Source organism: Vulpes vulpes, chromosome 5, assembly GCF_048418805.1.
Source record: "Vulpes vulpes isolate BD-2025 chromosome 5, VulVul3, whole genome shotgun sequence".
NCBI classification, from domain to species: Eukaryota; Metazoa; Chordata; class Mammalia; order Carnivora; family Canidae; genus Vulpes; species Vulpes vulpes.
In genome coordinates this window covers 56418466-56442222 of record NC_132784.1, presented here as the reverse complement: position 1 = coordinate 56442222, position 23757 = coordinate 56418466, and the positions used below count along the sequence as shown (strand labels likewise).

General features: G+C 45.7%; 1 protein-coding gene across 1 annotated transcript; it reads right to left on the bottom strand.

Annotated features, from left to right (window-relative positions):
* Positions 1-2542: 2542 nt before the first annotated feature.
* GALR1 (galanin receptor 1) lies at positions 2543-23246 on the bottom strand. The gene is made up of 3 exons (XM_025997771.2): positions 21791-23246; positions 17331-17396; positions 2543-10732 (listed from the first exon to the last, which is right to left on the bottom strand). The coding sequence occupies exons 1-3, from the start codon at positions 22460-22462 to the stop codon at positions 10415-10417; spliced, it is 1056 nt and encodes a 351-aa protein (XP_025853556.1). The 5' UTR covers positions 22463-23246; the 3' UTR covers positions 2543-10414.
* Positions 23247-23757: the final 511 nt, after the last annotated feature.

Below are 23757 nucleotides of genomic sequence, written 5' to 3'. Positions count from 1 at the left end.
TTTACTATAGAGCAAACAATATTAAAAGGCATTATTGGACTCAGGATAGATTTCACTTCACTGTCCCTCAAAATTATAATCATAACAAGAAAGTGAAAAGGAAGCATGACAGAAAAGGGAGACTAAATTTGATGAATCTTGGGACCAAGCTTGGACATTCAAAAGCCCCTGACCATGGCCAAGACCCTCATTTAGGGGTACAATCAAGCTCCATAATTTGATGTAGAGAGCTCTGAAGTTTCTCCAATGATCAAGTTAAATCTGAAAGAGTTTTGTCAGCAGACAGGTCTACTATTTCTCACTCTGTGGATTGCTAATTTCCATGGAATGCATGTAAATTATGGTGGGATTAATAAAATATGAATCATTTAAATGTGTAACTGATTTGCTGTAGCATTCTTTCATTTTGTATTTTGTGTTCTTATCTTGTATCTAGTATGTATCTTGTATCTTGTGACCTTGCTAAAATCACTCATAGTTCAAATGGTTTCTGGTAGATTCTTTAGGATTTTCTGCATGGACAATCATACCAACTGCAAATACAGTTTAATCCTTCCTTTCTGATCTTATGCCTTTTATTATTTTTCCTTACTTTATTGCAGTGGCTAGAATTTCCATGCTATGTTGAATAAGAACAGATATTCTTGCCTTTTTCCTGATATAAGGGGGAAAGCATTTAGTCTTTCACTATTAGGTATAATGTAAGCTGTAAGGTTTAATGTAAATATTATTTATGAAGTTGAGGAAGTTCCCCTCTGTTCCTTGTTTGCTCAAAATTTTCAAGTATAAATAGGTGTTAGATTTTGTCAAATGCATCTTCTACATCAGTTATGACCCTATGATTTTTTAACTAGCCTGCTAATATTAGATTACTCTGATTAATTTTTAAAAGATTTTATTTATTACCCATTTGACAGAGAGAGATGGTGAGAAAGAGAGAAAGAGAGAGAGAGAGAGAGAGAGGAAATGAGTAAGGAGGAGAGAGAGAAGCAGCTCCCCACTGAGCAGGGAGCCTGATTGGTGGCCTGGTTCCTAAGACCCTGGGATCATGGCTTGAGCCAAAGGCAGACACTTAACCTACTGAGCCACCCAGGTGCCCCATATTGATTAATTTTTGAATGATGATCTAGCCTTGCATTTCTTGAATAAATCCTCCTTGGTCACGGTGTATAATTCTTTTTAAACATTGCTGGATATTATTTGCCAATATCTTATTGAGGATTTCATGTCTATATTCACAGGAGATATTAGTCTTTAGTTTGCACTCCTTTTTTCATTTTGCTCTTTCTCTATCAATATATTTTAAAAGCACAATTACTCTCATAATAAAAGCCTGGTAATTGTTTATGTTTCAAAAAAAATATCCTTACATTCCAAAAGGTTGGAAATTACCTGGCTAAGAAGATACGAATATTCCTTTCACTTGTGTGGAATCATAATTCAATCTGTAAAGAATACTCAGGCATTAGAGAGTGATGAAAATACCCATCCTAGTGAAAATACCAGGCATCAATAATTCTAAAAAGCAAGTGGGCATCCAGAGGAGGGGGGAAAGCTAGTTATCTGAAATAGGGAAAATCAGTTTACCTCCCAACTTCTTCCCAGTAATATCAAAATTATGAGCTGGGTCTAAAGATACATTTGAAAATACAGTACAATGAAATAAATATATATTTGATTTTTCTCCATATATGAAGGCAACAAATAAATCTTCTACAACATGTAATAACTCAAGAATACAGCATCTTTGAAGACTTTTGAGGAACAAAATACTACTTGACAAGATGAATCCAAATAAAGAGCTCGTATGAGAATTTTTAAAAAAAACTACTGGTAAACAATATGTCAACTGAAATAAGAATTAAGATTTTTGAAAAATAATTTTCTATGCGAAAGAAAATTAGATACTGTCTAAACCTAAATGTATTAGTAGTTACCAACTTGGCTCTGATTCCCATTAACTTTACATAATCTTTGGTTTTAGCTTACAGTGATCAACTATTTAAAATTGAACAGTTCTTCTTATTTCACTTCATTTTGTATTTTGCCAATTAAAATCAAGTAGTTTTAAAGTCAATAATATTATTTATAATAGAATGCATATTATGATCTAATTTTTCTGAACTTCCTTCTCCCTCCCTCCATCCCTTCCTTTCATCCTTTGTTAGTATGTATATTCATTGAAGGGATGTCTAAAGGATGTTAATGATGGCTCTTTCTTCTTTATAATTTCTTATAGTAATCCTGTGTCATTTTCACAAAACAATAGACATGTATTTAGAAAGAAAACAGAGAAGGGGAAAGAGAATAAGAGGAGGAAGAAGGAGAGGCAGAAGGAAGAGGAAGGGAAGGGGGGGACTTTTACCAACATAGTCATCAGTTTTCCACCAACATGATTCCTCTGTATTTTCCACAGTGGTTTCCCTAAGAGTGAAACTAATATAATTCAACAACTTTGTATTGTATCCCTACCTTTAGGGAAATATGCCTTATAAAATGGGGCAATTACTCTGTTCGAAAATAGCATACTCATAAGTAAGAATACTTTGAGGAACAAATTTTATTTTCAATTCAAGAAATTGGTTCAAATCACAAATTCCACCTAGACTTCATGCAGAACACAAAGTGATTGGGGATGACCACATCTGGTACTAAGTGGATTAATATAAACTCAATTTTTGGTGTTTGGCTTTGCAAGTTTACTGGTATTCATGCTAAACTTATATATAATAGTCATACTAAATTTATAGATGATAAGATAAATTTTAGAGAGAGAAACCTCAGAGAGTAGTTGCCACAGCATCTGGTGTAAGAAGTTCCATGCTCATCATTATTTATACAGCAGTGTTTAAGCAATCACATTAGTAAAATAAAAAATCAATATAAACAGATTTTCTTCTTTATCCATACTACTATATTATCATGAGATAATTAATTGAAAACTTTAAAGACAGAGAAGTTACATTTATCTCTTAGAGATAATAATGTAGTTAAAAACCAGCAGTCGCATAGAAAGACATGCATATATTTAAGTTAAACATTGAGTTCAAAAATTCACATGTAACATTAGAATGCTATAGTCTATATATTGGAGGGGAGGGGACAAAACTAATGTACAAGTGTCCTTTCCCACCAAGCTATTTTTTTGAAGGGAAAAATATGATAATTTCTGAAATCCTTACATGTATGTTATCAAACTCCTTCACACTTTGAAAATTTGTAAATTTCTGCAGATAGGCTAATATAATAGTTGAACAGATATTTTATGACTCTGATCAATGTAAACAATAAAATCTGAATGCTTTAGATCCCGTATAAGCAATTTCTTTTTCATAGAACTACAGAAGTTTGGATGTGCAGAGGGCCATCTACTTAACTTGAGTGGTTCTTAACTCTGGCAGTGTGCCTGAGGCCTTACAAAGATGCCTGGGCTCCATCTCCAACCCACTCAAATTGGGAAAGAGGTCCGAAAATGTGATCCCTGCACTTGCAGAATCAATATTACCAAAAAGCTTGTTAGAAATGCAAATCTTGGGACTCTACCCCAAATGCACCAAATCAGAAATTCTGGAGGTGAGGCCCAGTAATCTGTTTAAACAAGCTCTTCAAGAGATTCAGATACTTGGTCAAGATTGAGAACCATGGCTCTAAGGTGAGGCCAGAGCATCATTGGTACCTTCTTGTAGAAGTTTCAGTTCATTCAAATGTGTTTCTGAGACTTGTTCATCTCTTTCAAGTCTTCTTTTATATGTGAGAATGCCAAAGATGGTATTTCCAACAGCAGCTGACAAACACGATTAAACCAAATCTCCCTGAAGTACCCTAACATCCATGACCTTTGGTACAATGCACAGCTTTCCTCACTCAGGCAGGTATAACCTGAGAAATTAAAAGATATACCAACAATGTTTAAGGAAACTTTGCATTTCTATCCCTTGGTGTCAAATCTTCAATCTTTATGAAATATATGACAATAAAGTATGACTCTTAGAAAATCAGTGAATGGAAAGTGATACTTCTGTATCCATTTCAGTTTGTAAATATTCCTAAATGATAATCTGATTTAATATTAAAAGGATTATTAAATTTAATTCTTTATCAATGCCAGCCCTGTTTTGAAAATATCACACACGAGGCATCTGCTCACTCACTATCTTCCCTGTGAGGTTCCCCATGGTACCGAGGTGACAAGGATAAATAGGACACACATGCCTGAAGATCCTCCCTGTATCACTGGGCCCTGCTCAACCCTGAGCTGCATCACTGCAATCCACTTCATTAGCTATGTCTACACCTTGACCCTGAGCTGCATCATTGCAATCCATTTCATTAGCTACATCTACACACCAGCAACAGTCTCTTTAATGGGAAATGATGTGCTTTCCATCCATAGTTTCTCTTAGTCAAAGCTGGAAAAAATGTGCCATAACTGCATGTTTACAATGGTTTTTCTTTCTAACAAGATGGGAAGGTTTCCATTGAAAATCAATGTGACCCCCCCCCCCCATGCACTGCTGCTTTCTTGGATATGGTCATTTCTAAAAAGAGACTGTTTAATTAGTGGTACCCACAGTAGCAGGTTAAATGGCAAGACACCCACTTAATAATTGGATTCTGGTGCTTTCCCCTTGGCTGTTCTGTTCCCCAAAGTGCTCCACTAAATTTCATCTTCAGTCATGGCAGATCGGAAAGAGCTCTAGCTAGCCCAAGGCATCACGGAAAGGCCATTCACCTGCTCGAATCTCTTAGCAAAGTGGATGCAGGGAGAGGCGGAGTCGGTTGGGAAGACTCATCCAGCACAACCGGGCAGGGCCTCAGGGAGGACACAGGGGAGCTCTTGAAGGTGTGGCATCACCAGAGCCAGCACTCAAAAGGGGGCCCTCCGGACAGATGTGCCCATGGACCTGCTCTACGGACTCCCCATTCTCTGAAAAAAAGTGGTCATCTGTGATCCTTACAAAAGTGATTTTCTCTTAAACCATGTGTTTCTGACCTTTCACTGTTAAAGGGAGAAATACGGTACAGTGTAACCAGGAAAAAGTCATCAGTCCAGCCAAAGAAAGAAGATGTAAAAAGTGTAAGTCATTCGGAGACCCCTCAAAGATGACAAATTTGGAAGACAGCGAGTGTGAAACATGATTGATCTGAAGAAAGAAGCCGGGGAGAAGGGAAGAGGTCAGGTGTGTAAGGAATGCAAACAACGAGCAGGGCAGGACCAGGAAAACCCACACAGACAGTGGGCAGCGTGCGCCTCGATGAGCCGTTTCTAACCAGCTTCCAGGGTAATGTGACGCGGAGGTCCGGGGCGACAGAAGCAGAAGCGCTTGGGCAGGTGGAACCGCAGAGGAGGAGCCCGGCGTCTGCTCCCCAGCCCGGTGCCTGGCCCGAAGGTCTGTGACGTCCAAGGGCGCTGAGGAGCAGGCTCTGCCACCGACGCATAGGCGGCACTCGGTGATTCCTTGTTCCTTTGGCGACCCTTTAGGCACTAGCCACAGCCCCTTTACATCCCGAAGGCCTCCCGTCTCACCCCTGGTGCCCCGCTTCATAAGCGGGGGTTTCACCTCTTTTCTCCTAGGGGCTGACACACATCCCATCACAACAAAACCTCTGTCACCCGCCACATTGGCGGTGCCGGCAGCAGGTGCACCCTGCCACGCGGACGTAAGCTGTCCCGTGTGAGATTTGCCTCCACTACCTTTCTGGCCCTGGAGGAGCGCCTCACACGTGCTCTGGTGCTTACCACACTGTAAAGTGCAACCAGACACTTCTGTTCTTCTCCAGCTCCAGCGCCAGGGCCATCCCACTTTTACCCGCCGGATGGCATGTTACCTCGACTCCCCAAAATAAGCTCACTGAAAGGGGAAAAAGAGCTCAATGGAGCCACAGTGGGCTTCAGAACGACACGTAAATGTTTCGGTTTTAATAGTCACTGTTCAATCTTTTGAAATAAGGTGCTGTAGTGCATGGTGTCCCCTAGGAAACCCACAGTGGATCCTAAGATTCATCCCAGTTTATAGGTTACCTTATTGATCACCACTGCCTGAGAGTAAGGAATTCGAATGGCCGATCCCACTTCCCATCTATTCTAGCAGCTGCTGACCTCTACTTTGACTTCTCTCATGCTGAAAATTTGGATGCACACGACATACCCAGAGATATCCAGACATCTGATCGCCAGCAGAAAGGATGAGGCTTTCCACCCCCAAAATGACATCAAAACCTTTAACTATAGGACCAGTTCTCCAAACAATTGTTTAAACATGGGTAACTTAGCCAGCATAAGAACAGATAGAGAGAGAAAGTCCAGCTGAGGCTACTTCCACAATGTACACAAACGCTAATAGCTTACTCCCCACCCACCAGAATGGCCCCTCCCAGTGCAGCTGCACCCAGGATAGAGCCTGAGTTCCCAGATGCACGTGAGCAAGGGCTGGTGAGGGGTGCACTGACATGCACTCAGGAACCAGCAGTGAGTAGCGCCCAGCATAGTAGAGAAGCAAATGCCCAGGGCCTGTTAATGTTTCTAAAGATCTTGCCAAATCAAGTAGATGTGCCCACCTCAGAATCCCAGGCGGACAGCCAGAGTTAAAAAGGTGAGTGTAAGTGAACCTGCCCTGGTAAGAAGAGTAAACAAACACAACATCCTAACCAATGCATTACAATATCCGCACCCTATCCTTAGACGTGCTTGTCATGTAGACACAACCTGCATCAGAGGTTCTCCGTGTGTTAACTTGTCCAGCAGGTTCAAGTTTTCCACTTCTAAAAGGGAAAAATCAAAATACTTTATAGATTAAAATCAGATATAATTACATTCTGTAATTTTTTTCTTTCCAAAGCAATAGGCAACCATCAGCTTTTTAAGCCACCTACTTTTGCTATATATGGCTTTTCTACGTAAACAAGCCATTAACATCCACTAGACAAATAGCCTAATATGCAACAGTTTTTAATGGCCAAGAAGAACAAGATTACCTTACATAGAAAGCCACTTACAAATCTAAAACCTGGGAGAAATCTGCAGTCAGTGTAGATCAAATTTACAAATTTTAGATGACAAATTTCCAGAGGAAGTAGCCACATCGATATATTTACCCAAATTATGACTGTGTAGTCTATATACATGCATTTAGTAGATCCCTTGAAGCAAGAACATGGTGAAGCCATCCATCATTTTATTTAATGCAATCTGCTTCAACGGGAGCAGTTTGGGGCTCGCAAGTGTCTGGCATCTATGGGAAGGAAATGGATGCCCAGCCAGGTTTCTCTCTCCTGCTCGGGAGAAGTCTGACCTCGGCTTTCAGCTAACATGTAGAAACTATTAACTGCACGGTCTCAGGGTGTCCAAGGTGCTGGGTAAACGCAGTCGTCTGCAAGACCCCAAGTGACTCAAGAGCAATTTCTAGTGAAACGCATGCAGCTTCTAGCTGCATGAGTGGCTCATGGAGCTCAGCAGCCACGTCCCCTCTTCACTGTCACTCAGTACGTCTGAGTCGAAGGAGAGATTTCACTATGGTAAACATCACAGTGAGAAACTCAGATGGAAGCAAGAGTCGAGAGAAACACAAGGGGGAGTGACGGAGGAAGAGGTCGAAATGACTATTCTACGCCCAACGTGGATATAGGACAATTGCATTAAAATAAAAAATATGTACCTAAAACACTCAGAGAATGGCCTCTGAGCACACACATGGTTGGAAGAGCAGAGAGCATCTATTGAACAGATCTCCTGGGAATGCAGGATGAGAAAGTCTTTCCAACCACGTCTCTACACTCATCAGTAGGAGACTGAAGCCAGGGCACCCACGTATGCAGCCGCCAGGAATTTGGCTATTTAATATTGCAGAGCCAGTCCACAAATGTGAAAGCAAATGTCCAGAAAAATAACAGCCACTTTGGGATACTGAGGCAGCCAGATCTAAGGGGAAAACATCAATTTTCTTTGAAGGTCAATGAAAAACATGGTTCTCAAGCAGCTCAACTTCAAAGGCAAATACAGTGCTGTATTTGTCTTTGCTTTGTATTTCTCCTTTATTCTGGCTGCTGTGAGAAAAAGCGTGTCCTTGGGAGGTCTTCTTTATTTAGTGGAGGATGCAAAGGTGCTTCTGGATTGGTGGCATCGATAATATATTAGAAAAACAACCCCCTAGGAAGCAGATGCTCCAACACTTGTCTGGGCGATGAAGTCTGTTACTGTCCCTCAGACTCCTCGTGCAGACAGCTTCACAGGGTCTGATCTTTGCAGGATGTAAGTGACCCTCCACATCGAAATTGGTTATACAAGGGACCACCTGCACTCTGAATATGAGGAATGATGTTGGGCAGGAGAAACACTGGCTCTACATACGAAATGAAGTGATTTGCATCTACACTCAGCACATTTGAGGTTTTGCAGGTACCAGCTAGGGACTATGCCACTAGCGTCTGTCGTGCCAAAAACAAACAGGAAAGACCTGAGGAGTCAACGTGGGTAAGTACGTCCATCGTGTTCAAGGACATCTTCTTCATGCTTCTTACAAAATAGCAGCATTAGGTACTGTATTTTTTTTTAAATACTTCCATGTATGTGTAGAGGAATCAGCAGGGGAGAACATGAACAGCTGTGGTGCAGGAGGCCTTTGCCAACCATGCAAGTCCAAAGGCAGCCAGGGCACTTCTCTGTGTGAGCTGACACACACAACTTGTGGCATTTGCAATTGCAACTTCAAATTCCACAAAGCACATGAGGTATCATCATCAAGACGCAATGTTTCCACTGCTCTACTTGAATAAAGTGCAAAAAATTTTCCATGCAAAGGACTTATACTATTCTTCAAAATACTCACATATGCATACACACAAGTTGTTTCCCTAGGTACCCAACATGAGAGCTCATGATTTCCCATCCTTTCAAAGACTTTTCTCCTCTTCTGGCGGCAGAATCAGTTAGACCATTGCAAACGTCGATATTGTTTGTAGGAGGAACGCAATTAGTGGCAATAAATTCATAACATGCAAAGACTTATATCAAGTTTGTTTTTTTCTAAAATTTGCTATTTCACATGGAATTTTGATTTGACACAGGTGTACATTATGCTAATCCTGTTTAAAAAAAGTCTTGTTTTTGTATTCTAAAATATATCAAAGTCCTGTAGTCTAAAAACTACTGTCCTAAGATAGGATAATTTAATCTTTTCATCCCTTTTTTTTTCATTGTAAACATGAATAAATATGAAATTGTTGTGAAACCCACATCTGAAATGCAGCTTGTGATCATTTTAACCTCAAAGTGACATTTCCGGAGGAAGTAATATTTTGGGTAAATGTGCGTTTAACATTACTACAAACTTAATGAAAAAAGCATTTGTTTGTACAACATATATCCCTGGGTATACCTGTTCAGAAGATTCCATTTCTTCAAACGTTTTCTGAATCAGACATTGAGTATGGTTTCTGCACGTGACACACCCATTGCCACACATGGCTCACTGAATTCTGACTTCTCTCTGGCCCTATAGAAATCATTATTTACACAGTGTCCTCACTGATTCATTTTTTAACTATCTTTTGGCTCAGTTCCGTTCGAGGCACAGCTAATACCCCAGGCAAGTAGATTTGTAAAACTGTAATGAAGTTTCCTTCTCGAATCTCACTTGAAGCTTCTACTATCAGAATAGTTGTATTTGGCATTTTTTCCCTGATTTTTTTTCAGTTAATTCTACAAAGCCTATGTCACAGGATAGTTGTAAGGACGGCACCCACGGCTACCACGCCGAGTCACTGCTACACAGCTGCTGATGTCTGAAGATACTTAAGGGACCTCAAGACCACAGGCGGGAGCAGCTCATCCCCAGAAACCCTGCTCCCTATTTACAGTTGGCAGCAAATGCAGCCTGTGCAAATAAGCTTGGCAAGTCTTACTTCCACTTAATAGATGTGTCTCTTTACAAACAGCCACAAAAATTAAATTTGGGTAAAACTTTCATCATGTGTCCGTGATCACATTCTAAAACACACAGCTTACAATATCACCTCTTTTCTTAAAATTGAAGAATCAACATGTAGCTGTATTTTCTAAATAAAGTTGCTTCAAAATGTAGATTGCCAATATTCCCAACAATATATAGGTCCTTAGTCCTCATTCTATGAAGAACTGATCATGTCTAGGGAACTCTACTAAACTTTCATTTCTGTAGAAGTATGAAACTACATGGCATCTCCTTTTGTTTTCGAAATAAAATTTAGAAATAATCTTTACTAGACCTAGAGATTTCCCAAACGGATCAAAGCACTTTTTTAAAAATCAAGTGTAATTTAATGGGAATGACATGAATGGTGGTGAGCATAAGAAGTTGCAGCCTTGCTCAACCCCTCCCCTACAGCTTTGTGTCTGGTGCACACATATTGAAACTCCCCAAGAGCACTATTGCTGTTCTCACACGTGAGTGCAGTTGGTGGATGGCGGGGTGTCTACTCGACTTCTGTTCTCTTTAGTATCATTAAGAGGCGATTCACTGTGAGTGTGGCACTTGAACACTTGCTTATAAGCCTTCCTAAAATTCTCGGAGAGAAAAGCATATATGATGGGATTCACTGAGGAATTACTGTACGCCAGGCAGTGGGCAGCGATTCTGAAGAGGAAGGAGGCGGGGGTCAGCGGAAAAACCCCAAACTCAGCCCAGAGATTGATGACGTGGTGCGGCAGCCAGGATATCCCAAAAACCACAACCACCACCAGAACTGTCTGTGCAGTCTAGGAGAGGAAGAGGAAAACACACATATCAATTATCACAGGAAAAGCATCCAGAGCCTTAAAACACGCTCTAAGCTCATTTTATGCCTATTGCCATGAAATAAGACTATCAAACTTTGCTTTAAGTGTTAACCGGGACTTCATATACATGGTTTTGTTCAACACTTGTTTGGGACCTGCGCTGGAATAAGTCCACCGCGTATGTGAAATGCCTGAGGATCACGGGAAGCAAACACTGGATCATGGGAATAGAAATGCACAGAGACGAAACACTATTTAATCTTTAAATTCCAAAACCTACAAAGCTCTGAGCAGGGTGCATGCTGAAACAGTTCCAGGTGAGAGACAGCTCAATGAGCACTCACACCCTCTCCCCACGGTGGCCCCGACAGATGGTGTATTTTTTTTTATTTCTCCTTGTTAAACTCTGGTGAATGGAAGACCTCAGCACATTGACACATTCCCATGAGACACCTCCATTTCTGTCTGGGAGCTAGTCAGCTCCATTTCCTGGTTTGCACATGACCCTTCCCTTGCCACCCCTAAATCAGAAAACACCTTGAGGCAGAGGCAGATGCAGAGGCAGGACTCACATGTTTCCTTTGAGCTTTGGGCCAAGCAGGGGATGTAAGAAAGCAGAAGCTGATTAAGGACCTCTGGACCTCAACCCAAGAGGAGCCTTCCCTCTGGCTTCCAGTCAGTGCCTGTTACCTCCTCGGTGGGTGGGATTGAGCCTGAGGACCACCTTTTCCATGTTTCATGGCAGCTGGTTGGTACACATTTGAAAGGCGATGACTAGATACTAATGCTGTGATCAGTTGGAAACTCTAGGTCTGTGGCTTCAAACAAAAGACGGTGGCCTCTTCATATTTTTTAAACTGCCATACAACATGATCAGCTAGCTCCTTCCTTAAGAGGTTGCCCAGCCTGCCAATATGTGGTGGCTCTGGAAGCAAGTAGGGTCCTGACCCCCCGATGGCCACAGTGGCACCAGGGTGGTGGTGGGGGACTGGGCATCTCACTGTGTGACTGCTGGCCATGCACAGGAAGCAGACCTGGTCAGGATCATGGGTCCAAGATGAGAAAGCTGATGTTTGGACTGGTTGAGACAGGTGCCTGATGCTCCAGAGGCAAATGCCACGTTAGAGCCAGAAGCCAGGTCATGTGACCCCCATGACTAAGTAGACTTTAGTAGACTAAAGCCTGTCTACTGCTTTGCTTCACTGCCTGGGCTGCCGGCAGGTAAAGCAGAGCATCAGGGCACCTAGGTGGGCAACCAAAGTTGCCTGGCCCGCAGACGGAACAACGGTCCCAGCCACTGTACACCGCTGTCCGGCTCCCAGTTCACCACCAGTAGGACCACTCCTCGCAGAGCAAGGGGATCTATAGGACAGGAGCAATGCAGGCTGGAAGCCCCTTGGTGTCCTCTCTCAGACTGAGCCCAGGGTGCTTGAATCTGTGCAGTGGAAACATGGAAGTCTGATGTCCCGGTCACCAGCACCCGACCCACACGGGAAAGGGTAAGGCCACACCTTTCCTGGTCCCCGCCAGGGCTTTCCTTTCCACCGAAGAGCGAATCCTGACTAGAATTGATGGATAAGGGGGGAGAAGGGTTGGCAGGATGGACGCAGACAGAAGGAAGAGGGTTTAATTAAGAGCACAGGGATGCTCACTCTCATGTCCTTGCATCCTGAGCGAGGGCAGGATGCAGTATGTAGGTCCACGGTGAGGACACCTCTGTCATGCCAGACAGTGAACCACACACCGCACACATCTCTCCAAGACATGGGCTGGAAGCCAGGCATTCTGTAACCAGGTGGGGCAGAAAGGCTAGAGGGAGTGGGATTCCAGGGCAAGGCCAGAGCAACCCCATCGGGAGCGGCAGGGGTGACAGGACAGCTCACCATCACAAGGCGCCCAGGGCTGTGCAAATGCCAGCTATAACCTGGCTGTGCAGCCTTAGGAAGAGGAGGTAACCTCCCTGGGCCTTGGCGAAATGACTCTGACCATGCCTCATGCATTCAGACGCTCACAGCTCAGGTAAAATCTGACAACGGGTTTTTTATAGGGTGGCAGGATTACATATTAAAGCCAATTACTCCATGATACACAAAGCAAACATGAAATTTGCTCACATGTATTAGCAGATTGTCTGCTATCAATCCACTATCCATTAGTGGACAAGAGATTCCCTTCCCAGATGATTTCATCAAAAACAATCTAGACATAATTATACCTACAAATAGAACAGAGCACATCGTCTTTTCCTTCTAAGACAATGAGGACATGTTTCTACTTCCCCAAATGAATACCCTCTGGAGATCCCGTTTCAAGCATCTCTCAGGAAGTTTCTACTAAGTGCCAAGCCTAGGACAGAAATAGGCCCCAGCAGCTTATTGATATGATCATAATGTATCAAAATCTGTGGGGCACAGCTAAATTGCATGAGTGTGGGATATTTTGTGTACGTGTGCGTTGCAGTGCATTCAAATTTTACCTTTTTATTTTTAGTGATGGCCTGGGTCTTCTCAGAACCCGGAACAAGACTTTGTTCTGGGTCTATCCATGGTGTTGAATGCGACAGGGTTGCATTTACAATAGACAATAGTCTCTGATACGCAGTCAGCCTCTGCGGCATCCAGGTGCATGGCTGGAGACATCAGGTGTCTGTCGTCTTCTGTCCCCCTGGCGCAGACTCCTGCAGGTCCCCGGCACAGCCACGCTCGGGAAGGGAGGCCACATGGGCAGACGGCATCCTCTGTCACCACCCGCGGCTTCCAGCTCTGCCCTCAGGCCGCCGGCACCGATGACACCAGCTCTGACTTACAGAGCTGCTCAGAATAATGCACTGGACCAACCCCAGACCTGGGCCATCATCTCCGGGCGCCCGTCATCACCCAGGATGCCGCCTGTGAAAACACAGAGCTCTGGGCCTCCCCTCGCTGCCACGGCTTGGTGCAGTCGGTAAGGATGTTAGGTACTTGCCTTTCTGAAAAGCTTGGTGGTGTTCGAAGAACCTCTGGGGAATTACATAAAAGTTGCCTTGAAAGCCCTTATCCAACCTCGAATGAAAGGCGATGCTGTCGCCAGCTTGACAGCCATGGACGCCAAACCATGTCTTTGCCTCGGAGAGACTGTGGGGGAAGCTCCTTGCTCTCTTTCTATTCGAAAGGTCAGATTGTAACGAGAGGATGCCTCTCGGTGGAGAATGAGGCTGATTGTTCTTAATTTCTTACACGGTTTTTTTTTTCATTCCATCACTGACATCATCAGAGAGGAAGTCATACCCAGGGTATGTGTGATGTCCCTTGTTTGTACAGCAGATTGAATCCCAACACTGATTTTTGATACATAAAGAAAGCATCCTTTAAAGTCATGTATAAAAATCTCTAACTCATTATCCTTGAGATTGAGCCCTTTATAACCTTGTTGGGTATTCCTTTTTTTCTCTTTATACTGATAGTATCTGAAAAATATTCATCTCTCTTCCTCCTGTGAGATGTTCTCCTTCAAAGTCATCTGAGACATCTGTTCTTCCTTCAAAGAATCCTACTCACAATACATCTAATGGAGCTTAGCCGAGAGAAGAGAATGATGAAAACATTTCCTAAGCTAGTAAATGCCCAACAGGAAGCTTGCAGACTTACTTCAAGCCCAGGGTATGTGTGTAGTGGCGGTGGGGGGGGCAGCTGCTAAAGGAACCCAGGCGACAGGTGTCAAGGGAGCCTCTAATCCGGTTTCCCCGTAGAGATGCCCATCCCGTACATGTCTGTCCCATTCTGGAGGCTTCCAGAGATGACCACAGAGTCCCGGGCCCGCATCCGATCAGCCTCATGCCAGGAAACATCTCTCATGTATAGCAGAGTGTCCAATCAACCCCAGCGCTCTGCACTATCATTACTATTATTTCTACATTGGAGATCATGTTCTTCCTTGTTCCTCCTCCAAACACGCAGAATAACTGCTCAGCATGAAGTCCTAACTCTCCACCCCACGAGCATTGTGCACCTGAACACAGAGCCCCTGCATGGATGGAGGCAGCGTGGAGGAAGGGTGCTCTACACTGCGGAGGAGCTGTGCTGCAAACCTGTGCAGCTGAGATGAGTGAATAAGGGCATCTGTACCAAGCAGAGCCCTGTCCCACAGGGACTGAGCATTCACATGCCACACACTTGCCTACGCGGAGACCTGCGGGGAAAACCACCAGGAGCTGGTCTGTCTCTGCCACCAGTGAGATGCGGCCCACCCGGGCTTCTCTACCAGACCAGGCCTCCTCCCCATCCCTGCCCTTTGCCCTCTTCCTACCTGTCCCTGCACCTCCCTGCTGCCTCTTGCTCAGACGTGGGCATGCACACCACCACCAGCACCACACCTTGTTTGTTCTATGCAAACAAGGAGGCAATTAAATGTATCAAAAGAGATCTGACATCTGTTCAGGGCTGTTAAGGGTCAGAAGATTTGCGAATGGAAGAGAAAACCTTCCCACCTCCAAATGCTAAATCTTCTCCTATGATAAGAACTATATTTACACACATGTGCATATGATATGCATACATGTTCCGATATGTTCGCATGTGTGCATACATACACACACATTGCAAGTGTGCATTTATAATATATACGTGTGCATGTACACATACATGTGCTCACACATGTATATATACATATTTCTTCTGTGTACACACATACACTTACACATGTACTCTGTGACACACATAATATATGTGCATATATGATGTATATGTGCACATATACACATATACATGCACACACGGTAAATGCACACCTGTACACACACATACACACTCACATATAAAACACATATAATATACACACACAGATGCATATAGACACGTGTACACACACAGCATACACATACGTATCTGTAAAACCAAATGCAGAAACTGTTAAACTGATCTGTAGAGATTTTCACCATAAAGCAGAAGCTTTTCCAATTATTTTTTACAAGATCTATTTTCATTCTTCTCATTGCTTTGTTCTTCACTGCCAACTTCCCCAGCTTCTCTGAAACACTTGTGACCACAGCGCCTGATGGGACCCACAGCCCGACTGGCTCCAGCCTGGGTGATAAGCACACGGTGTGGACTGGGTCATCCCCACGGCGGAAGTGGGCAGGCCAGGTCCTCCCACGGTCACAGGCTGGGCCTCCCCCCGGCAAGCTCCACATGGGAAGAGTCCTCGTCCATCCCACAGGGTCAGCTCTGGCCCAGAGGGCAGGCGGGTGCTCCACACAGAACTACCCCGGGGAACAACAAACAATCCTTAATTGTTTGTAATGAATCATTTTCTTGGAGACAGTGGCTCAGAGGACAAGCTAAAAGGCAGACTAAAGAAATGGGAAGAGTCCAGCATAACAACATCCCTGAAAACGGAGGAGAGAAAGAGCAGCTTCAGGGATGACTCCACCCATACGCTCTGCCAGCTGTTTAAAGGAATCCAGAAACTTAGAAGGAAGCCCACATAAGGGCTGGGATGGAAGGACGGACCAATGAATGGAAGAGGTGAGACATGCTAGTTATCTCTGCTGCACCTTTCATCCTTCGGTGGCCACAATAAATGCCACATGACCGTATTTGGAACGCAGGTTACACGGCAGGCTTCTTCACCAGTTCCTACCACTTCTTTCCATCCAGTCTGAGAACAGACATGGTTTCAGCTGTGTTATAAACAAGGAAGGTCAGGAAGGGCTTTATTTAAGTAGAATTTTTTAAAATAAATGTGATCAAACTATAATTTCTGCCAATTACGTGTCCTTGATCATAATAAATGTTTAGAAGGACAAACAAGGTACTTTGGGATGTTATGATTGACATTTGGGGATAACAGTGTCTGGCTATGATCCCCTCCTTAAACATCTTGTCCAATACTCTTAGTCCACTTTCTAAAGTCAGAGGTTACACAGATATTGTGTTAAGAGTGAGATTAATTCTGATTTGTGACATAGTCTTGTCTCAGAAAGTGAACTATAATAAATACCAGGATGTTAGATGCTTTAATACGATTCAGGAGAACTTTGTTTAAATCAGGATTCATTGGATGAGAAAGACAATCAAAAATGAATAGAAGTCCCCTTAAGGCCCCTCCCCTGCCTCCCCAGGAGGACCAGGGTCCACACAGGTCCAGAAGGAAGACAGAAGGACAATGCCTCTGATCTTGGGGCTTAGGGGAGAGATTAAAGTAACATTCTCTAAAAAGACAGTCAAGCCAGAGCCTTCTAGAATCACATCAGTGATGGCAAACATACAATAAAATGGTTGTGTGCAGATCACAGATGTCAGCAACTCTACAATGATCAACCTAGAACACACCTCCTAAAGAGGCTTAGAATCCAAAAAACTACCCCTTCCCTCACCTCTCCAAACCTCCGTCTAAGTTTTAATGCAGCATCTGGTCACCTGGGATGCACTCTGGCACCGACTTTCCATCCCTATCCTGTGCCTCACATTAAGAGGTTTATCTCAAATGTCTGTACCAAGGAACCTAAATTTCATGACAGTGAATGGACAGAAGGACAATCAGGATTAAAAATCAACTAAGCAATCTATGTGACACATAAATATATATTTGTGAATATTACCTTTTTCTTTGATGCTTCGGACTTCTTCGACATGTTCTTCAACTTTTTATGCAAATGGTTAAGCACCTGGAAAACACAGACTAATAAAAGCATCCACCTGGTGCCCACTGTTCATGGTCTGATTCACACTGACAATCCCCGACCTGACATAGGAATCATGTGACTTACAATACCATTCAAATAGAAATGCACATAAGAAGCCAAAGTAACGATGCACATGGACTGCCAACTGCATCTGTTTCTCTACCTTTGGGGACTATCCAGAGGCAGTTTGTGGTCACGGAATCTGTCTGAAGAGAGTTCTGGGGGGGTGGGGGTGGCTCTGAGGTTTTGTCCAGAAAAGACCACACTGCTACCCACATATGCATTCTTACTGGCTTACATTCCACCTCCATTTCCCCAAGATTCCACATTTTAACAATCAGCAGGTCTTTTCTGTACGGCAGGCGCAAGGCTACATCCTCGGCGTGTGGAACAACTAAAGGTGTCCCTCCAGGGCACCACCCAATGGAGGAAGCAAGCAAGGGAGCCAATCCAGATGATGTGCGCAGACCGATGTTCAGTGCTGCCAATGTTTGCCTCCTCTCATTCCTTCTGTTTTCTGTTGTGGGGTCCTTACAGCAAATACTCACCTGCCTGGTTTCCCTTAGCTCTTTTTCTAATCCTGCCCATTGTGCTGTGCTTTTAGACAACTCACATTTGGGAGATTCAGCTTCTTGGGGGATTTAGAGACCGTTTTGTGAGGTTTTACAATGAACATTCCTGTCAAAGGATCTCCTGATAGACACTGGCTTCATTCATTAGAGAAACTATTTTTGCCTCCTCTTGCCAGTGTAATACTCAGGAGAAATGACATGAAACATTTGGGTTACATGTAGGGATTTACAACAGAGGCTCGGTCTTGCCAACAGGGCCAAGCTTTCAGACCCATGCTGGAGTTCATTTTTATAGACCATCTGAGTGAACATCTAAGGAAAAATTAGCCTCTGGATGACTAAGGGCTTTGGGTTGCCCGTAGTTTGCCAAATGAGGCTCTGAGAGAACTAGAAACCACGTTCCAGACACTGTCTTGCTTCCCTCCAGCACTTCAGCGTGGGAATAATGCAATCAGTTTGGACTTACTGCAAAAGTCTGCCGCCCTCAGCTAGATGCAGGATTTCTGCAGTGATCAGTTATACCCTAATTAAGAAACTACAGGATTTATTTACCAACTCCATGAGCTCTAAGTGAGTTAAGCAGACATCACGGGGGTGTGAATTCCTGACTCCAGATTCTCGGCCATACTAAACTGCTTCTCACTTCCTACAGTGGCTCAGCATCATCTCCAACAAGACAAGTCTGTCACTTGGTACAGTAACATTTGGGATCGCTTTCAATAGATTGACAGTGGATTAGCTAACTGTTCTGCCAACAGAAATTGGGGGATATAGAGACCATTTTGCGAGGTTTTACAATGAACATTCCTGTCAGAGGATCTCCTGAGAGATGCTGGCTTCATTCATTAGAGAAACTATTTTTGCCTTCTCTTGCCAGTGTAATACTCAGGAGAAATGACATGAAACATTTGGGTTATATGTAGGGATTTACAACTGAACTGAAGGTAAGAGAAAAACAGAGGAGCTTTTGCAGGATCTTGTCTGGAGAGGATGGGCCTAGTGAGTTTCCCTGCTGGCAGCCTTCCCCCAAGAGACCACAGGAGGACACTTGTCATTGAGGACAAAGGACAGGAAGAGAGATCAGAGGACAGGCAACAAAACAAATTCAGAAGGGGCCAATTAGAGAGGAGGCCAAACAGAAAAGTCAAATGTTATCTGCTTCATAACACTGCCCGAGATCTATTCATCCCTTCAGCAAACTCAGTTGCATCACAACTCAGTGACCTGAGGCCACCTGTGGAATGTTGTTGAGTGGTCAACAGAAAAATACCCAATATAGTTTTCTTCACTGTGTTTTCCTTCAACAGCCCATACTATGAGCACACACTGATGTGTTACAATGCATATATTGATGTGTATTCAATGAGGTCTTGTCATCAAAGATATCATGATGGGTTATAACTACATTCCTTTAAAGGATGATGATGGCATGATGGTATCACTCCCGGGTTCTATGCACTTAGGAGTGTGTGTAGGAGGCATACGTTCAAACCCGAGCCAAGGTCATCTTGGGTATCAGATGTGGAAGAACTTGGCATGTGGGCATGTGAAGAGTTTACACTCAGATCAGATGGTGGAGGGTCCCAAACAAGAATTCCCTCCAAGAAAGGAGAGGACAGACCCATGCAAGTACACACCAGCCCAGGCATTCTCCATGTTTCTCAGGGACTGGCAGACACAAACTGTTGTACACAAAGTCGTAAGGTTTGGGGAATAGAACACTTGAATGCAATTCCTTTCTTGGGGAAAAAAAAGGGGGGAAATGTAATTTCAGGTGACTTTGGGGCTATTTGTGATTTTTCACTGTGGCCATCAGTCTTGGGTGTTGGAGAAACGGCCAGTTCTGAACCTCACATTCAAGAAGAAGAATCATTACCTCAACAACGTTCTTTAATGATGGAGCCAAAGAAAAGCAGCTAGAAAAAAACACCTAAGCTCTTATCCAAGCCCTGTAGTGAATCTGCCAATATGAGCTTGGATTTAAAAGAAATTTCCAGTTATGCTTAAAAACAAGCTATTTCCATATAAAAAGTATCCTGATGTTCATGTGTTTGTTGAATTTTTTAGAATTATGATGAAACTTTGCCCTATGTGTGATTTTCATAAATTCTCAAATGATAGAAATTTTTAGGCTAATTTTTCTTAAAAAGTTTGCCTTGTCATTTCCATCGAGAAGACTCATAGAGTTCTGGGAGGTGAAAGCAGAGCATGCTTCAGCTCTACTTCAGGTGATTGTGAGTCACACGAAATCTCCTAAGAACACTTCTAGTCCTGAGCTTCATGCCCCTAGGGCCCTTCCCCGGTAACTGGAAACTGCCCTAGGACCCTTTCTGAACCATTTACCAGTGTCATCATCTGGGCCCTTGCTTTACACCCCCCAAGCCCTTCCCTGATGCTCCCACTCAACAGGCTTGCTCCAGTGAGACAGCTGCTTACGGGATCACTGATTACCACAGTGGTAGAACCACATTATTTTTTATTTTTATTTTTATTTTTATTTTTTTGCATTTGAAGAAGGCTAAGTGAATAAACCAGCAGTTCATCAAAGAGCTAGCTTCCAAATGCCGTCTCCTGCCCCATCTCCTCTGTGTTTCCTTATATATAACCCTTCGATGCAGGCCACTCTTGCAGATAATATCCAATACTATCACCATTCAAACAGACATAATTCTACACAGATGACATGGGGCAGGGTACAAAGAAACCAGGGGGCTTGTGGTAAACACTTTTGCTGGGGAAACCACTTTATGAATTGAATGTGGGTAATTATTGCTCTCTGTGATCTGGTTACCCGTGGCTCTATAGTCATGGCCTCATCAGGAACAGAATGAGAGTCAGAGAAAGATGAAAATAAAATGCTGGGAACTTCAAACTTTGGCTACAGAGATGTTCTCCTTATGGCGATGACATTCTGAGAGTGTGCTGGGGACCTGGGGTTCACATGATAGAGCATTGTTCTTACTCAAACACAAACAAGTGTCTCCAAAAAGTTGAAGACTGATCAGGATGCCATCTGCAAAACCTTGTGTTATTAATGAGAGACACTGTGAGTGTGCTGAGCTCTGCAGAGCTTTGGGAAGGGAGGGTAGGAGCAATTTTCTGGGTAAGGAGGGAGGGGGTAGCTGGGCCAGACTGTCAATGATGCCCGTCTCCAGGAGAGTCAGGGATTTGGGCCTGAATCACTTTATACTGTCTACACAACCCTTCTTAACAGAATTGAAACCCATGCATCCAAAGTCCTCTGGAGCCTCAGGTCAAGATTCTGTGAAGAAATATTCTTTTAGCACTTGGGTTTATAAAGCTAAAGCTTGGGGTAAAATCCAGTTCAAAGTGTTGTTGCTGTCACCAGGAGCAGGGGCTTCACAGAGGAGCAGGGGCCCTGGGGGACCACCAGGGAGGGGAGCATGAGAGAGGGGCATGGCCTGCTCAGGCTGACTGAGCTCCCCCTGGGGCTCTGCAGGTGGCCTGCAGATCCCCCAGGCTATGCCAGGTGTGAGTGCCCCAAACCCAGCACCACCCCTCCTCTGAGAGGGGGTTCTCTAGCGTTTGGAGGCCTCGGGACAAAGCCAGGGAGGCCGAGGGGAGGCGGGACCTCCTGGAAGTGACCTGCAAACTTTCCCAGCCGCTCCCAGCCTCCAAGTCACTTTCTGGCGCACCGTCTCCCACACCATCCACCGCGCCAGCAAGGGCAGCAGGGCTCCTAAAGGGGCCAGAGGGGTGGCGACCCTGGAACCCAGGAGCCGGAGCCTGAGCCTGAGCCGGAACCCCTGCCCACGCCCCTGCCCGAGCCCTGCACTCACCCACCTTGGCATAGCAGAAGCATATGAGCAGAAGCGGCAACAGGTAGCCGAAGACAAAGGTGCACACCACGTAGGCCTTCTTGTGGCCCTGGTTGGGCCACTCTTCCCAGCAGAAGGTCTGGTTTCGCACTTCCCAGTGGAAGAGGCGGCGGTGGTAGGCCACCGGGGAGGCCATGGCGATGGACAGCGCCCAGATGAAGCCCACGCCCAGTAGCGCGTTGCGGGACACCCGCAGGGAGGAGGAGCGCCGGGAGTGCACGATGGCCACGTAGCGGTCCACCGACATCGCGGCCAGGGTGAAGATGCTGACCAGCATGGAGACAGTGAAGAAGTAGTGGATGAACCTGCAGATGAAGGCGCCCAGCACCCAGGTGGGCAGCGCGTACACCGTGGCCTGGAAGGGGATGCAGAAGAGCAGGTAGGCCAGGTCGGCGATGCTCAGGTTGAGGATGAACAGGTTGGTGGTGCTGCGCCGCTTGCCCGGCTTGCTGCGCGCCAGCACCGTGATCACCAGACTGTTGCCCAGCACCCCGAACGCGAAGATCAGGCCGAACAGCACCAGAGTGATGAAGTTCTCGACGCCGATGCCTATGCCGAAGAGCGGCCTGGGCTCCGGGGCTGGGCGCTCGGGCCCGCTCGCATTCCCCTCGCTGAGGTTGCCGGCGGCCAGCTCCATGCCCCAAGCGGCCCGGGCGCGCTGGCGACGGTGCCCGCCGTGGAAGAAGGCTCCGAGGACGCGGGGTCCTGGCCCCAGCACGGAGAGCGCGAGTCTCTGATCCTAAGGCTCCGCGATGGGCACGCACCCTGCACCCTGCACCCTGCACCCTGCACCCTGCGGCTGAGCCTACTCGCACCAGGTTTGTGCCAGGCCGCCCGCGAGGAGCCGCGATCTGGACCTTCCCGGGCGAGGGTGGGTCCCGAGAGCGCGGGGATCCCTCTGCCCTCCGCGCGGCCGCCGAGAGGCAGAGACCCCCGGCGCCTTACCGGTTCGGGTCCCTGCCGGCCGTCCCCTCGTTCCGGGAGTGGCTTCGGGCTGCACCTGTTGCTCTGAGCCTCCTCCTCCCCGCGCCGCTCCCGGGGCACAGTTCGTGGAGAGGGCTGCCCGCGCCTCCACGCCCGGGGCGCCTTGGCCCCCTTCCCAGTTTTGCAGGGATTCCGAGTGGTCGACAGCGCGAGCGCCTTCCCGGCGCTTTCCCTCCCGAGGGCTGAGGGCCGGCAGACGGGGTGCTCCGGGGCCTCTCCGTAGCAACTGAGACGTCGAAGACACAGCCCGCTGGAATCCGCGCCCCTGGGGGCCTCCCCGGCCCCCGGCGGTCGCAGCGCGCGCGGAGAGTGGCCGCGTCCTAAAGGGCTGAGTCGCCGCCTACCTCCTCGCTGGGATCAGACGCGCGCGCGCTCCGCAAGGTGCGGACCTGCGGGGGCCCGGGAAGGCGGCGGCGGCCGGCGGCGCAGCGGGGCCCGCGGCGGGGGGAGCGCGCGGGGCGGGGAGTCCAGGTGCGCAGCCTCCCCATCCCCCGGCGAGCGCCGCTCGTCTTCGGAGAGCGCTCCGGGCCGGGAGTACAGCCCCGGAAATCAGTGACTGGCACTGCAGCCTGGAGTTTTGTGAAATTGCTAACCCCAACCCCACCCTTCCACCGCTGGAGAGGAAATAAGCAGGAAAAAAACCCATGAATGGCCTGTTTGAGTTTTCATTATAAACATACAATACTAAGGATGTGTTCACATCACCAACTTCAGATCGGTTTTACCTTGTGTTTCTCATCTGAGTGACATGAGCAGAAGTATGACAGATTTGTGAGGTGGAAAGAACATGCCTAGTATTTTATCCCTGTTGTAAACCGTGAATAGGCCAAGAAACTGAGCTGAGGGAGGAGAGCGGGTAAGCATTATCCTGGTGGATAGTCTTGCCAGGTCCCAACTAGACAGCTGAAGCGGATTCATTTATTTGCAGCGTTGATATGATATTTCTAA

What these genes read in the sequence shown, in the direction of transcription:
- GALR1 (XM_025997771.2), bottom strand. Translation starts at nt 22,462, where the DNA reads ATGGAGCTGGCCGCCGGCAACCTCAGCGAGGGGAATGCGAGCGGGCCC. An exon ending in TATGCTTCTGCTATGCCAAG is followed by an intron (nt 17,397 to 21,790) that starts GTGGGTGAGTGC and finishes TGTGTTTTCCAG; the next exon opens with GTGCTTAACCATTTGCATAA. An exon ending in CCGAAGCATCAAAGAAAAAG is followed by an intron (nt 10,733 to 17,330) that starts GTAATATTCACA and finishes TTCCTCTCCTAG; the next exon opens with ACTGCACAGACAGTTCTGGT.